This window comes from Eschrichtius robustus, chromosome 1, assembly GCF_028021215.1.
Source record: "Eschrichtius robustus isolate mEscRob2 chromosome 1, mEscRob2.pri, whole genome shotgun sequence".
NCBI classification, from domain to species: Eukaryota; Metazoa; Chordata; class Mammalia; order Artiodactyla; family Eschrichtiidae; genus Eschrichtius; species Eschrichtius robustus.
In genome coordinates this window covers 125,619,861-125,634,157 of record NC_090824.1, presented here as the reverse complement: position 1 = coordinate 125,634,157, position 14,297 = coordinate 125,619,861, and the positions used below count along the sequence as shown (strand labels likewise).

Below are 14,297 nucleotides of genomic sequence, written 5' to 3'. Positions count from 1 at the left end.
TAAAAGGAAAAAATTGAATCTCTCTGGTGATGGATGTTAACTTATTCTGGTAATCGTTTCGTAATAAATACCTGTATCCAATCATCACGTTGTATACCTTAAACATACAATATTACATGTCAGTAGTATAGCAATAAAATTGGAAAACGTAATTATCAGATGGGAATAGATTGAGCAGTGAGGGTTGGAATAGTAAGAATGGGAGAAATTAAGAATTGGAATTTGTGGAAAAAGGAAAGATTAATAACACCAGAACCGAGACACTTCTTTGGGAAAGACCTCCAGTGTTCTTTTTACTTGCTGCAAGTAATAAATCCTTCCTTCTCCCGAAAACACACACACACACACACACACACACACACACACACACACCCCCAAACCAGAATCTGTAAACATTTTTCTTCCCTTTAGTAATAGCACTCCCATAATATATTTTGGCTAAGATAAATAGATTCTGATCATTTGTTAGGTTAATTAAAGTGAGGTTCTTATTGTGTCCATTTTTAAAAAAAGTTAAAATGAGTATGAGCATTTTGTGTGTACTTAAATTGTATTATACTTTTAAAAATTGTCCTGTAATTTTTGATAGTTCTTTTTAGCACACATGCAAGCACGTTCACATGTGCAGATATCATTTTTGCTGAATGTTTACTGAATACTTTCTTTGGGTGTGATACTGCCCTTGAAATTTATCCTATGTTCAAATTAGGCTTTGATCTCATTCTTTGAGGAGCTTACAGTAGGAATTTCAGCTATTGTTGCAGACACTGTTGGCAACTCAACATAAGGGGAATTTTGCTGGGGGCTCTACAAAGAATTTTCTTCTTTACCAAAAAAGAGATGCATGATGAGAAGGTCTTGCTCTTGCCCTTTCATTTCTGTTTTCCACTGGTATGGGTAGTGATACCTAAAGCTGAAACTTGTGACCAGGAGGCTGCAAGCATTAGGACCAAGGCCAGCATGTAGTAATGAAGGGATAGTAGAAGAGAGAGTCTGGTCACTTTGGAGATTCTTTTTTAAACATACCCTTACCATATGATCCAGCAGTCCTACATCCATAAAGAATTTCATCATAAGTTATATCAGAAGAGAGAGATTTATAAGCTTGACAATCTCTTGTCATGACTATCCACAAAGGCTGAGTGTTTTGACTTTAAAATTTAAATATTTATGTTCCTCGTTTTGGACAATGCCAGTATATGAGAATCTGAAATAAAAAACTGTAAATCACTGATTTATTTTCACTTAGCAGACAGATTCACAGCTGTAATTCTTTAATCTTTTTTGGCTACATTGGGTCTTCGTTGCTGTGCGCAGGCTTTCTCTAGTTGCGGTGAGCGGAGGCTACTCTTCATTGCAGTGCACGGGCTTCTCATTGCAGTGGCTTCTCTTGTTGCGGAGCACGGGCTCTAGGTGCGCGGGCTGCAGTAGTTGTGGCTTGCTGGCTCTAGACCGCAGGGTCAGTAGTTGTGGCGCACGGGCTTAGTTGCTCCGTGGCATGTGGGATCCTCCTGGACCAGGGCTTGAACCCACATCCCCTGCATTGGCAGGCAGATTCTTAACCTCTGTGCCACCAGGGAAGTCTTAAATATTTTTTTGATGATTTTATAATATGACTTAATTTTTTTTTAGTCTTCACGCAACTTCTCAAAATACTTTTACGTAAAACAACAAATTCACTTTAGTAATTTCATTTATAATGGAAAACCACGCCTCTCTCTCCCACAAAGCAGCCATTGCTGCCTTACAGAGAGTGACTTTGGGCCAGAGGAACTCTTGGTTTTGACCTAATTTTTTTATGTGTTGGCTCAGGGTGGTAGATATTGGAAACATAAATTTCTCCCATTTTAGGGTGTTCCCTGGTGGTCTACTGGTTAGGATTTGGCACTCTCACTGCCGTGGTCCAGGTTCTAATCCCTGGTCAGGGAACTGAGATCCTGCAAGCCACGTGGCGTGGCAAAAATGAAAAAAAAAATATATAAAATAAATTTCTCCTGTTTCTATGTGACGGAATGCTATGAGATATCTTCTAGGACGGTCTAGGAAGGAAAACTTTTCATTGACCACTGCTGAAGATAGCCATATTCTTCAACTCTAACAGTAAACCAGGCAGATTTGGCATCAGTTCCCCATCTACAATTTGATGAATTGGATTTCTTGATTTTACTATTAGCAGTAATTCTTTAATCTGCTAGAGAGCTCTTAAAATTTCCCAATTAGGAAAGCCATATGTATAAATCTGTTTTTATTCACTAAGTGGAGCCTGATTGATAGACTGATGGCTGCTGGGGAGGGTAAAACTGGTTCCTAAAACTTTTGATTGCAAAGAATATGTGGAGTGCCATACTTTATTTATTTATTTATTTATTTATTTATTCAAATCTGCAAAGTACAAGCATATTTCTTTCTTTCTTTTTATTTATGGCTGTGTTGGGTCTTCGCCTCTGTGCGAGGGCTTTCTCTATTTGCAGCAAGTGGCGGCCACTCTTCATCGCGGTGCACGGGCCTCTCATTATCGCGGCCTCTCTTGTTGCAGAGCACAGGCTCCAGACGCGCAGGCTCAGCAACTGTGGCTCACGGGCCTAGTTGCTCCGCGGCATGTGGGATCTTCCCACACCAGGGCTCGAACCCGTGTCCCCTGCATTGGCAGGCAGACTCTCAACCACTGCGCCACCAGGGAAGCCCTATTTATTTTTAATATTTATTTATTTTGACTGCCCCGGGTCTTAGTTGCAGCATGCGGGATCTTTTAGTTGCGGCATGCGGGCTCTTAGTTGTGGCTTGCGGGCTTCTTAGTTGTGGCATGTGGGATCTTCGTTGCGGCATGTGGGATCTTTAGTTGTGGCATGCAGACTTCTTAGTTGCGGCCTATGGACTCTTAGTTGCAGCACGCAGGATCTTCAGTTGTGGCATGCGGACTTCTTAGTTGCAGCATGGAGCTCTTAGTTGTGGCATGCATGCCGGATCTAGTTCTCCGACCAAGGATCGAACCCGGGCCCCCTGCATTAGGAGCGTAGAGTCTTACCCACTGGACCACCAGGGAAGTCCCTGTCATATTTTAAAAATACCTTTTCTCTAATTCAGGCATGCCTAAAGTGGTAGAAACTACTAGAATTAGGCTTTTTAAGAAACCTGCTGGTATGACTCTAAAAATTCAAATACATATGCATTGTAACATTAACATGTTTAATGAGATCCAAGTGATTGCTGAATAGTTTATTCACCAGAAAAACAAACATCTACTTATTGCATTTATATAATTTCTCTCCTTTCTCCTTCTACTGTTAAAAAAAAAAAGAGGAGAAATAATATAAACATTTAGTTTATCTTTTACTGCTGTCCTTAGAAGCCATTTTTTAAAAATAAGGTTAAAGTATAACATAATGCTTACCTTGGGTATTCCATTTGACCTGATTCTTGAGCTCACTTTTTCATATGTTATTTGCTAGTAACTGTAAATAAACCATTTAATATCCTTGTGAAATGGAAATTCTAACTAGCCTATGTCTTAACACTAATGAATTTAAATGAAGTAATACCAGCTTCTTGCTAGATGAATTCTAGGAGTTCTTAGGGTTAATTAGGGTTCTCCTTACTTTTACATATTATTTTGTATAAATATTAGGTTATGTTGCTAGGAATCTGTCTTCTGTTTTTCAAGATCATAATTATTACTCAGTATTTATTAAGTACCAATTATATGCAAGAAACTAAAAGAGATGTGACAGGATCCCTAACTTCAAGGGCTTATAATCAAATTGAATATTAGAATACATATCAATATAATCTGATATATGGTAGGTAGCAAATGGTGGTATAGACAGTGGTGCTCCAAGCATTAATGATGAATTGGTTATAAAAGGTTTCACAAAGGATGTAAGATATGAGTCAGGCCTTAAATAAGACAGAAGACTTAAGAGACCATTCTAGGTATAAGAGCTAAGGGCGGATGTTCCTTTGCTTTATGTAGTAGCTTTAATACATGAATTTAAATAGGGAGTTGATATTGAAGGGACTCAAGTGACAAGCTAAAGAGTTTGTAATTGGGAAGTAGGAAATAGTTTTGAGCAGCGAGTGGTGATAAAGAAATAGGATTTTAAAAAATTTAATCATTCAATTTGATTTCTCCAATGAGAGGTGCCACATAAAGTAGTATTGAATATTTTTCATCTTTCATAGTTACAGGTTAAATCGTGCTAATGTCTCATGAATAGATTCCAACATTGATAAGTGTGTTTGCCATGTTTGTAGGAAGTAAAATGATTGTTCTAATCTACAAGCAGATGTTTAAAAAAAAAAGAAACACCCTTTTCCCAGCTGAATACGGTTGTTGGCTTTCTGCAGTTTTCTAACCTGGCAAGTACTACTGTATGTTTTTTGAATACATACCTGCAAGTATACATGGATATGAGGGCTGTGAGTGATTACTGAACCTAATGTTACATGAGTCTAAGTGCAATGGAGAAAGCTAATGACAAACATTATAAAAATAACATCCATTTGTTAGGAAAGAAGTGAACACAATGAAAAATATGAAGAGCAATAGACAAGGTAGTACAGTTTTTCAAATCTTATAAATGAGGCTATTATACTAGTGATAACTGATAAAACTTTAGGAGTTAGTTCAGTGCTCAAAATTGTCTGGATAGGCTAAGACACCCTTTACCTGTTCTCAAAAAAATGTGTGATATAAAGGAAGAAAGTATAGCCTGACAGTTTATCATCTATAGACACACGACCACCTGTTAAGTTGGACTATCTAAATAAAACATCTCAAATTTTATTTCTCTCTCTCTCTCTCTCTCTCTCTCTTTTTTTTGGAGTGGGTGGGGCAGGCGCACTGCGTGTATTGCGGGATCTTAGTTCCCTGACCAGGGATTGAACCCGCACCCTTGGCAGTGAAAGCATGGAGTCCCAACCACTGGACAGCCAGGGAATTCCCTATTTCTCTTTCTTTACTCATATTGTTTGAGGGACTTTGTGTAGACAACAAAGATAATTGAAGGATATTAGATGAAATTATAATAAGAGAAAGAGTGAGGAGAAATATAAATTCATAATGTTGTTCATGTAGGAAATCCAGTAATTACTGACATATTCTTACCACCCTGATTTTTTACTTTAACAGAGTAAATTTTGAATTTACTCTGCATTTGAATTTACTCTACATTTTGAATGTAGATGTATTATTTCCTGAATTCAGGGAAATGTATTTTAATGATGATTAGCTTTACGGAAGCCTAAAGTCATTATACAGTTTTAATAATGCAAAGAAAGCAGACAGAAAAGATGAAAGTAAACAGTTAACTACTATAATGAAGTAAACAGAGTATGTTCTTGGATTATGTGCCCATTTGTACATTCAGCTCACACGTATGTGCCCATTCCTGTACTAGGGAATTAAAGGTGTCCGTAAGAAGCTTACAGTCTAGACATATTTGCTTTCTTGTATACATGCAATAATAACCAAGCAGTTCTAATTCTCTTCTTCCTTAAAATTTTAAGGGAAATCTTCAGTGAAAGTGAAACAAAAGTATGTGTTTAGTCTGTGATTGGTGGTAACAGAATATTTTTTTGTTAAGGATACTCACCTAGATTATCAAAAATAGCATCAAAATTATCTCATTGCAAACTTTGTCTTGGGCTTAGTCCTAAATTGAGAAACTGGAGAATTCTGGTAGGGATGAGTTTTGTTTAAGATTTTTTGTTCTTCAGATTTATTCTCACTTTGGGGTTGTGCAAAGGACCTGCTTCAGGCACTCTGTCATTGTGTACTCAGCCCACAATGAAAACTAGACCGAAAGTTGAGCTTTCCAAACCTTTAGTCTAGGACTACTTTGTACCACTAGGGTTTTGGAAAGGCCTTCATAGAAGTAGTCTGTGTCAATCCGTAACTTGCTTTGGATTTCGTGATTGCTGTCAGTGCTTGATAAATGGTGGGGATGGAGGAGGGGGACAGTGAGTAGTGAGTAGCTTATTTCTGATAGGTTCTGTCCAAATTAAGGGGAAGAGCTTTTAATTGCCCTCAGTTTATTTAACTTGGCTGAACCCCACCATATCTTTGTTAGCCAGTGATGAAAAAGCCAACAAATAGCTTTCTTTTGAGTCATATGTACAACACTAGAAGAAAGCATTTTATGTTAAAGGGTTCTGTGTTCTGTTAGCTGCCCTGGTCTGTAGCCTACTGAGCCTATGTTACCAGATGAATTACTAGTCCAGATGGCTAAACTGTTGGAGGATGTAAAACCAAAATCCATTTCAGGAAGCTGTCCACTTTGCTCAGTTTTGGATAGAGTCCATTCTAATTAGTGGTAACTCTCTTAATTTTGTTTTAAAATATAATTTTTAACTGTATGCTTTCTTGATTTTTTACCTAGGTTGCACAATATCCTCCTATGCTTGAGACCTACAGACTACGTGTCCTACCAGAACTAATCAATGGTTTTTCATCTCCTGGAGATAAATTAGAAACATAAACATGGTGCCAAAAGAACTCCTTACCTTACTCTAACTCCAGTTTATTCGGACGTACTTTTGTATTGAAGAGAGGTATACAAATTAAGGAGACCTGTGCAGAGACTCTGTCGTGTAGGATCATGGACCATCCTAGTAGGGAAAAGGATGAAAGACAACGGACAGCTAAACCCATGGCACAAAGGAGTGGACACTGTTCCCGACCATCTGGCTCCTCAACATCCTCTGGGGTTCTTATGGTGGGACCCAACTTCAGGGTTGGCAAGAAGATAGGGTGTGGGAACTTCGGAGAGCTCAGATTAGGTAAGAACTTGGTTATATTATTGGCTTAGACTAACAAGAACAACAGCAGCAATAATAAGCTTTGGTGGGTTTCAAGACCAGCAGTTTATAATTTTATGAGAAGTTCTTGTAATGAGGACCTATTGTTAAAAGAACTGAAGAATTTGTGAAGGAGACTATAGTCATTATCAGGTGTAATTGTTATCCAAGGTTCATCCCTCTTTGTGTGTGATAGGATTTTAGATTTTCCACCAGTTCTGAGATTTTGTGATGTAGGGAGATCTGCATACAGATATCAGTAAAACGAAGATTCTGATTTAGTTGGTTGGAGAGTAGAGCCCTGTATACTGTCTTTTTAACAAACTCCCAGTTGATTAAGATGCTGTTGGTCCTTGAACCACACTTTGAGAAGGGATTAAGGCCTTGTTTTAATTCAGAATCTACCCTTAGTAAGGGAAGAGTCAATACTTAGTAATACCCATACTTAGTCTGCAAGGAGATACATCAGTATTTAGAGAGGTTTTCCAACTGATAACATGTTTGCATTCCTTCCTGGAAGTCCCAACATCAGGATTGAGCTAGAAGTCCAGGGAGAAACTTTGCAATTTTTATTTCCCAACCAAGGAAAGGATTTTTTATTTCAAGTATTAGTTTATGAGTGAGATGATGAATAATGATAACATCAACCAGTTTGAAGATGTGAAATTGGGAAGAAGGTACATTGGGTATTTAGAAACTTTTTATGGCCCTCCCTAGGTGAATGGGGAAGAGAAAATGAAGGATCTTGTGAATATGTGAAGTTGGTCATCAACTTGCAGATTGTGACAAGGTCATTTTTTAAGCTAAAGTGTTTTCTTATTTTTCATAGCTGTTGAGACTGTCATATTATGAAGACCCATTGTAAGAGGCTTTGCCCTTTGAGGAAGTGGGAGCGTGGGAGCATAAGATGATTATTTTTGATTACCTCTGCTACTTCTGATGATTTTTCAAAAGGAGATCGAAAAAATCTTACCTCTCATCCCCCCATAGAGAGATTCAGGGAAACATCACTGTACTAGCCAGAGATCACTGGGTGCAGAATTGAATCTAGGGATGCTGAGAATGAATTTATTTTTACCACTAGAAGGCTGGGAGCCTGGAATTTTAAGACCTGACTAGGATAATGAAAGGCTTTTATATTTAGTGATGTGTTCATGTTCTGGTTAGCAAAGCCAGCAGATGCTACTGAAAATAGGAGTAAGATGTGTAATTTCACACTGCTTGAGTTCCTACCAACTACTGAGTTGCTTTAGTAGCTAGTTTTGTGACTATACATTTATATAATGGATTGACTTTGCTCTAACATCACAGTAGTACTTGAATTAAATAGATTATGACATAAACATCCACAAAATTACTGAGAGGCAGTTTATAATGCATATAAATTCATGCTTTCTCAAAACATCATAAAATTGTTTAATTTCTATAAAGATGAAGTAAAACCCTGGTCAATGAAAACTGCAAATGTATTTTATTTAATTACTTAAGTCTAGATTTGTATTATATGATCATTACGTTTACACAGGAATGGAAAAATCTATTCATGTAGAAGGATAGCTCATGTATATTTTCAGAGTGGTAAAGTGTTGTGTTTTATTTCCTCTAACGAATCTAGGGTGATTATGATGGGTCCCATTTTGACTTGCATTGTAGTCAGTAGAAAGAACTTTTCTCTCTTTTCAAGTGGTTTTATTCTTGTGTGCTAATGAGGTTTTCATTAGCCCTGGGACCGTTATTGTTAGGGCATTGTATCTAGGAGTACTTTTTATCAACAGAAACCAGAAAAGTAACTTTCAGAATCATTTGACGTCTCCTGACAATAGGGTGTGCTGTATACCCCATTCCATTGTCCTCTTGCTATGGTATTAGTAAGTAGCAGATTGTGCAGACAACAGAAGGTGAAAACTGGAAAATTCCAAACTCAAGGCAGGAGCAGATAGGCCTCCACCCAGGCTACCATTACAACGCTGTGCTTTCTTCTGTCCCTCAAATAGCCAAGTGCATTTGTGCCTCAGAGCTTTTGCACCTACAATTCCTTCTGCTTGAAGAATTCTTTCTTCAAAATTTTGCTTCGCTGGTTGCTTCTCATCCCTTGGGCCTCAACTTTCATGTTACTGTGTCAGAGAAACCTTCTGTGACTTCTTTCCCACCTCCATTTAAAATAGCACATTACTGGGCTTCCCTGGTGGCGCAGTGGTTGAGAGTCTGCCTGCCAATGCTGGTGACACGGGTTCGAGCCCTGGTCTGGGAGGATCCCGCATGGCGCGGAGCGACGGGGCCTGTGAGCCACAGTTACTGAGCCTGCGCGTCTGGAGCCTGTGCTCTGCAGCAAGGGAGGCCGCGATGGTGAGAGGCCCGCGTGCCGCGATGAAGAGTGGCCCCCACTTGCCACAGCTAGAGAAAGCCCTCGCACAGAAACGAAGACCCAACACAGCCAAAAATAAATAAACAAATAAATTTAAAAAAAAAATCTCATGGGGAAACCCAGCAGGGTCAGAGCTGGGATTTGCAGACTTCCACCTGTGGAGATGAGTAATACTCTTACCCCCATTATTAAAAAAATAAAATAAAAAAATAAAAAATAAAATAGCACATTACTCCCCTAACCACATTCTGTCTCATCAAACTGCTTTGTTTTATTCATCTCATTGATCACTGTCTGACATTATTTTATATATTTGTTTACCTGTTAATTGTCTCTCCTTACGCCAATATAAGCCCCTTGGAGGGCAGGGATTCTCTCTGTATTATTTGCTGATGTTATTTGTGGGATGGATGGATAGATAGCGAGATGAGTAGGAAGGGGGGAGAAAAAAAACACATGGGCTCCTTTGGGTTCCTGGTATGTGGGGGTCATGGTAGGTAGTGGCATTACTGCTTCGATAGACTTCTGAATTCCAGCCAGAGAGCCAAAAAAAAAAAAAAGGGATGATTAGTGTATTTTGGCTCTCTGTAAATCTGTTTCCACCTCATCATCCATTTAACAAACACTTCTTGAATATTTACTGTCTTGCTAGACTTGGGAAGGATACAAAGAATAACAAGATGTCCTTAAGAATCTCACAGTGTCAGGTGGTGGGGAGATAAATCAGGAGTATGGGGTTGACAGATACACACCACTATGTATAAAATAGATAACCAACAAGGACCTACTGTATAGCACAGGGAACTGTAGGCAGTATCTTGTAATAACCTATAAAGGAAAAGAATCTGAAAAATATATATGTGTATGTATAACTGAATCACTTCGCTGTATACCTGAAACAAACACAATATTATAAATCAACTACAATTTAAAAAAAAAGAATCTCACAGTCTAATGACAGAAAAAGAAAAACAAATTACAACATAAAGTGATAAGTATTGTAATAGACTGTATAAAAACTACACTGGTAGAGAAGGTTAATGAAGGTTTCACAGAGGAGCATGGTTTGATTGAGAGTAGTACAGGACTTCACCAGTGAGCACAAGGAAAGGACTCTCCAACAGCCAGATGCACAAACACTAGGTGTTGTAAAATGCTTTAGCATATTGTCAGAGCAGCAACTAGTTATACACGGCTGGGTTATGGGGTGTGAAGTGAAAGAAGAGTAATAGATGAGGCTATTAGATACGTTGGGAGCAGATTGTGAAGTGTTTGCTTGGTATTAAAGCATTTGGACTTTATCCGGTAGGCAGTGGAGTAGAATCATCAAGGGTTTTACAACAGAAGAGTGACATTATCTGGTTTGTATTCTAGAAAGATAATTCCCAGTATAAGATTAGATCAGATAGTAAAGAGGTTGACATCGTGTGGATTTTTGTTCTAATTGTACTTGTCACATTGTGTCATGTTCCTCCATCTCTCTACCTCAAGACATGCTTGATGGTAGTAATTTGCTTTATTAATATTCTCATATTTATTTGTATTCTTAATTCCTTTTTACTGTGTATGGTATATAATGAAGTGGCCAGGCCTGCCTTATCTCTGAAAATGGCAGTGAGATGCAGAGGAAGGGATGAATTAGGGAGAAATTTCAGAAGTAGACTATAGGCAGGATTTGGTTACCAGTTATTCTGCCAGCTTGGGAAGACCAAGTGAATGAGGAAACCTTTAATAGAGCTAGGAAACACGGGACTAGAGTAGGCGATGGGCAAGGCAAGTAAGTTAGACTTTGAGAATATATTGACTTTGAGGATTGTGTAGCACATATGCAGAAATGTGACTCTGAGTCTTAGAAAAATTAGACTTCAGATAGGGGTTAAGAAATCATTACCATGTAGGTGTTAATGAGCATGCAACCATCGGTGATGATATGATGCTCATAGAGCTTGTGTGAGTGAGGAGAGAAAGAGGGTGCATTTAAGGGATGCTGAGAGAGGAAGAGCCTCAGGAGTAGAGAAGTCAAAAAGTCAAGACAAGAGTTTCTAGAGGGGTGGGGTGTTAAGCACAGCCTGTGCCCTAAGGCTAAACAGGAGAAGCTGATTATTATAGCCTTTGGTCTTTGACTTCTGTTTATATATTTCTGAGATGATTCCTTTTTTCCTTCCTTTTCGTTCTTCATTTTTTTTTTAATGAATACATGTATTTTGTAACCAGGGGAAAAATAGCAATAAACATATCCTTTAAAGGAATGTTTTTAAAAAGCAAACATGCTGTTGCCCAAAATATTTAAAAAATTTTTCTTAAAAGTATCTCCAAAGATAATCACTAATTTTGTTTAATTAATTTAATTTTCCAGAATAAAAAATATGTATCAGGACATATTTTAGAAATGCAATCAAACTGTGCTGTAAACTTGCTTTTATCACTTAATACAGCATGAACTTCTATTGTTTCAGCTTAAATATAGATCATTTTTAATGTCTATATTTAGAAATTTATTAGCTAGTCTTAATACACATATAAATTATTTCTGTTTTTTAATTATAAATAATACTATCTGAACATCCTTGTAGATACTTGTAATAAATACATCCTTGTAGTCCAAACTTGGTTGATTATTTTCTTAGGATAAATCCTGGAGGTGTACTTTCTGTGTCAAAGATACATACATATTTGTGATTTTGTTACACATTGTCAATTTGCCCTCCAGAAAGATGGTTTTCCTTTATTTTCTGTGTGAGCCTGTGTGTGTGTGTGTGTGTGTGTGTGTGTGTGTGTTTGTGTCTCTCCTTCGAAAACCTTGAACATTATTGAGAATCTTTTCATCTATGCTAGTCTGATGGGGAAAATGGTATCTTGTTAAATGTGTATGTGTTCATGGGTGAAGTTAAACATCTTTACACATTTATTTATATTTCTTCTTTTAAGAGTTGCTTGTTTGTGGCCTTTGCATATTTTTCAATGGAAAGATTATTTCTGTGGAGTCTTACCTATGTATATTGCCTCAATAAAAAGGGGAATTTTGAAGATTTGAGAAAGGAAGATTGATGAAGGATGATCGTGGATAAAAGGTAGGAGGACACGATGCAGTGGAAACAGATCTGCAGGTTGTTTTTTATTAACTGTGAAGCATGGGGAATATTTTGAGGCCTTTTTTTTTTTTTTTTTTTTAATTAAAGTTTTGAGTCTCCTGTTGAATCAGGCCTGGAAAGAATCATGTAAACATTAAGATAAAAATGATTCTATTCCTCCAGAATTTAGAAAATATGTATCCCTAGTCTACAAGTAGCAGCTTTTTTTTCCTTCTTAGTTGCAAGAATAAGTAGATAGGTGATTTCATATCCTAATAGGTATGTACCTATGTTTATGGGAGACCCTTTAGACTAAACAGTCTTGCATATAAATTTTATTAATAATTTTTATACTGTCTTTGTGAAATAGTATCCTGTTAGAGAATGTTTTTACTTACCAATAAGAAAATGGAGGCACAAAGAATTGACCTTTTTGTTCTATTCCATCTTTGGTATCTGGTGAAATATGTAAAAGTACATTAGAACAGAAGGATGTTTCTGACAAAGGTAAATTGTCTAAGGATATCAGCTTGTCCTGTGACACATTCCTCCCTTGCTTCTAAAATAAGACACTTATTTCTATGACTAAAGTAGAGTGTACATGACAACTTCTCTGCATATTGTTCTTTCCATATCTGAATTACTTAACTATCACTAATGAACTTAAATTGGAACTTGTAACTTCAGCTCTTACCAGCCAGTTCTGTTTTTGGCAGTTGTGATAATTAACAGTTTACAGTTGCATATTATATAAAGCAGTTGGTTTCATATTACATCCCACAAAGTCTTGGAGCCCTTGATTTCCTACTTCAAGAGAATGGGAAAGGAAAAGTGAGCAGGCAGGACTCTCTCTGTTACCTTTATATTGAGTTTTCAGTAAGATTTTGTTTAAAAGGTATGGGTCTGTTGTGTTAAAATTTTTTGAAAAGCATTCATCTGAAAGAATATAGGCTTAAGATAAAATAAGATTTAAAAGTGTTTCTTCTCTAGTTGTAAAATCAAATGTTTACTTTTTTATTAATAGTTTCGTAGGAAATCTTAGCATTTTGAAAAAATGAAACTCAATCTATATCAGCCAAAAATCAAGCCAGTCAGCAAAACAGAAAAACTGATACACAGTTGGCCCTCCATATCCACAGGTTCTTCATCTCTGGGTTCAAGCAGCCAGGGGTGGAAAATACTCTGGGGAAAAATAGTCCCATAAAGTTCCAAAAAGCAAAACTTAAATTTGCCCTGTTACAGGTGACTCTTCACATAGGATTTACATTGTATTTACAATTATTTACCTAGCATTTACACTGTACTAGGTGTTATAAGTAATCTAGGGATCTAGATCTAGTATACAGAGGATGTTCCTAGGTTATATGCAAATAATACACCATTTTGTAAAGGGACCTTGAGCGTCCGCAGCCACAGACTTCGGTGTCCATGGGGGTCCTGGAACCAGTCCTCCACAGAGAGTAAGGGGCTACTGTATTGTGCTTTTATAACGTTGTTAAAGTTTCCCTATAAATTTGCAAATGTTGGGGGTTTGTGGATGGAACAAACTGAAAACAAGTTTTAGAAGTTGTGTCATTACTTTCTGCCTCAAGTGGTTAAAAGTAAGAGCCCTGAGTCAGATTTCCTGTCCAAGTTTCATTTTTTTTCCTCCGTAAGAGGAGGGTAATAATAATATCTATCTTACAGATTTGTTGTAGAGATGAAATTTAGATAATGCGTATAAGCACCTAAGACAGTGATTGACAGATAGTGAGCACTTGGTTTGTATACGTAACACAAAACATTGTTTAAATTTTTGCTTTATTTTTTCCCAACTTGTATGAAGAAAAATTTCAACATTTTACAAAAAACTAAAAAGGATAGGATGGTGAGGATCCATAATAACACCCAGATTTACCAGTTGTTAATATTTTGTCCCATGTACGTTACCTCTTTGGAGATATGTATGTGTGTACATTTGTGTATGTGTTGTAGTAAGTTGTAAGACTGACCAAAGGTATTTTTCTCCCCCTAAGAAGGGGATACTTAGGTTCCTGCTTCACAGATATGTAACGAATTATATCATT

At 37.3% G+C, this 14,297-nt stretch overlaps 1 protein-coding gene across 3 annotated transcripts in view; it reads left to right on the top strand.

The window, feature by feature from the left end:
• The window catches only part of CSNK1G1 (casein kinase 1 gamma 1), a 188,562-nt gene that overhangs the window by 71,563 nt on the left and 102,702 nt on the right, over positions 1-14,297 (top strand). For all 3 annotated transcript variants that reach the window (XM_068553416.1, XM_068553408.1, XM_068553425.1), the window contains exon 2: positions 6,378-6,777. In XM_068553416.1, coding sequence (XP_068409517.1) covers positions 6,597-6,777 — 181 coding nt within the window. In that variant the 5' untranslated portion in view covers positions 6,378-6,596. The remainder of the gene's footprint in view (positions 1-6,377; positions 6,778-14,297) is intronic.